Source organism: Etheostoma spectabile, chromosome 7 (genome assembly GCF_008692095.1).
Source record: "Etheostoma spectabile isolate EspeVRDwgs_2016 chromosome 7, UIUC_Espe_1.0, whole genome shotgun sequence".
Classification (NCBI taxonomy): domain Eukaryota; kingdom Metazoa; phylum Chordata; class Actinopteri; order Perciformes; family Percidae; genus Etheostoma; species Etheostoma spectabile.
The window spans coordinates 21,567,771-21,569,291 of record NC_045739.1 but is presented as its reverse complement, the minus strand read 5'-3'; the positions used below and the strand labels follow the sequence as shown (position 1 = coordinate 21,569,291).

Sequence of the window (1,521 nt, the reverse complement as noted above, 5' to 3'; positions counted from 1 at the left end):
GTGTGTGTGTGTGTGTGTGTGTGTGTGTAAAGTTACCTGCTTGACGTCACTGCCGTGGTTGGTGCTGTAGGTGATTCTGTGGCTGGGGACGTCCACGGCTCCGGGCACCCAGCTCACCCTCATCATACTGTGGCTGACCACCGGGAACTGAACACTCATCGGCTGTGGGAGAGGGACTGTGGGGAGAGATGAAAGACAGATGATGTTAGCATTGACGTGATTTATTCTATCAGTGTCACTGTAAAGTTCCTGTGCCAGAGATGTTAATAATAGAGTAGGAAGAGGGACTAGTGAGTAAGGATAATCTGTAAGAAATGGAAGAAACAACAGTAGAAAAATGTGGAGTAAGATGAAAGAATAAATAGATAGAAAAGTGACAACGCGGGAAATGAGAATGTTTGAGGAATGTCTTACATGTGGTGGCAACAGCAGTGACAGGGTCGCTGGGATCCTCATCATACAGGGCATAGAGAGTGACAGAGTAGTCTGTTGCCGGCAGTAACCCCGCCAGCTCCACCACTGTCTGGTCTGCACTGAATTTCTCCTGCAGCAATACAGAAACAAAATGCAAATGTGGAGTTAAAGGTTTGTTAATATCAGGAAGGTCTTTGCCCACATTAGTGGACAATGGAACAGTAATCAGTCTGGTACCAGTTTTATTGTAAAATGACATCACAATGGGTATTTTGAGAGGAGCGGTTACATACAAATTAATTAAAGAAGTACAGAAGGCAGCAATTTAACAGCAAATTTTCATCTTTAGCAATGAAAATGTTGGCTTTCCTTGCATCTAAGATGGGACGATGCAAGGACATGATGGAATTAAGGGAAATGCTCTTTCATTATATAGCCAAGATAAGATTTAATTTTTGCAATCCATTATATAGTTTATAAAAATCAACAAGCATTGCAATTCATTTTACTTGTTTTATGTGATTTTCAAGAAAAGAATGATGTGGTGACCCTTAACAGATAAACCCTGGACTAACGTATTGTGCCTGAACGTACCATAGTTAACTCATTATCTCATTTGGAGATAATGATGTGACGTTTCACCATGAATGTATAAATACTGTGTGTTCTTGTTTTCACCACTACCTGATGAACGCCATTTGAGATTGAAATCAAAAAAGAAAAGAAATAAATCAACAGCAATATGTAAGCCTTCTTTCTTTTTCTAATTTTCTTAAAATTAGTGCTCAACAACATCTCTAGACTACAAACAGATATGCTTGTCTTCAGATACACTTTACAGTGGCTTTGTGTGTGGTTATCTGAACCATATGTCATATGAAAGTTGCCAATAGGGATCTGTAATGTAGTGCAAAGTGGTAGTTGGTCCTAAAAAACCCACATTATATATCATTATGTGAGCAGGGCATTCTTCCTTTTTTGCCTAGTACATTATGTTTTTGCCTAACTGCCTACTCGTTGTAGATGCCCTTTTCTGTCTGCTAATTACCCTGGTTATGGCTGACAGACAGACAGACAGACAGACAGACAGACACAGACACAGACACA

At 40.0% G+C, this 1,521-nt stretch overlaps 1 protein-coding gene across 2 annotated transcripts in view; it reads right to left on the bottom strand.

The window, feature by feature from the left end:
- LOC116692306 (collagen alpha-1(XX) chain) overlaps positions 1-1,521 on the bottom strand; it is a 39,304-nt gene that overhangs the window by 18,575 nt on the left and 19,208 nt on the right. For both annotated transcript variants that reach the window (XM_032520484.1, XM_032520485.1), the window contains exons 14-15: positions 415-544; positions 37-176 (exon numbers count right to left, since the gene is read on the bottom strand). In XM_032520484.1, the coding sequence (XP_032376375.1) occupies positions 37-176; positions 415-544 (270 nt within the window). The remainder of the gene's footprint in view (positions 1-36; positions 177-414; positions 545-1,521) is intronic.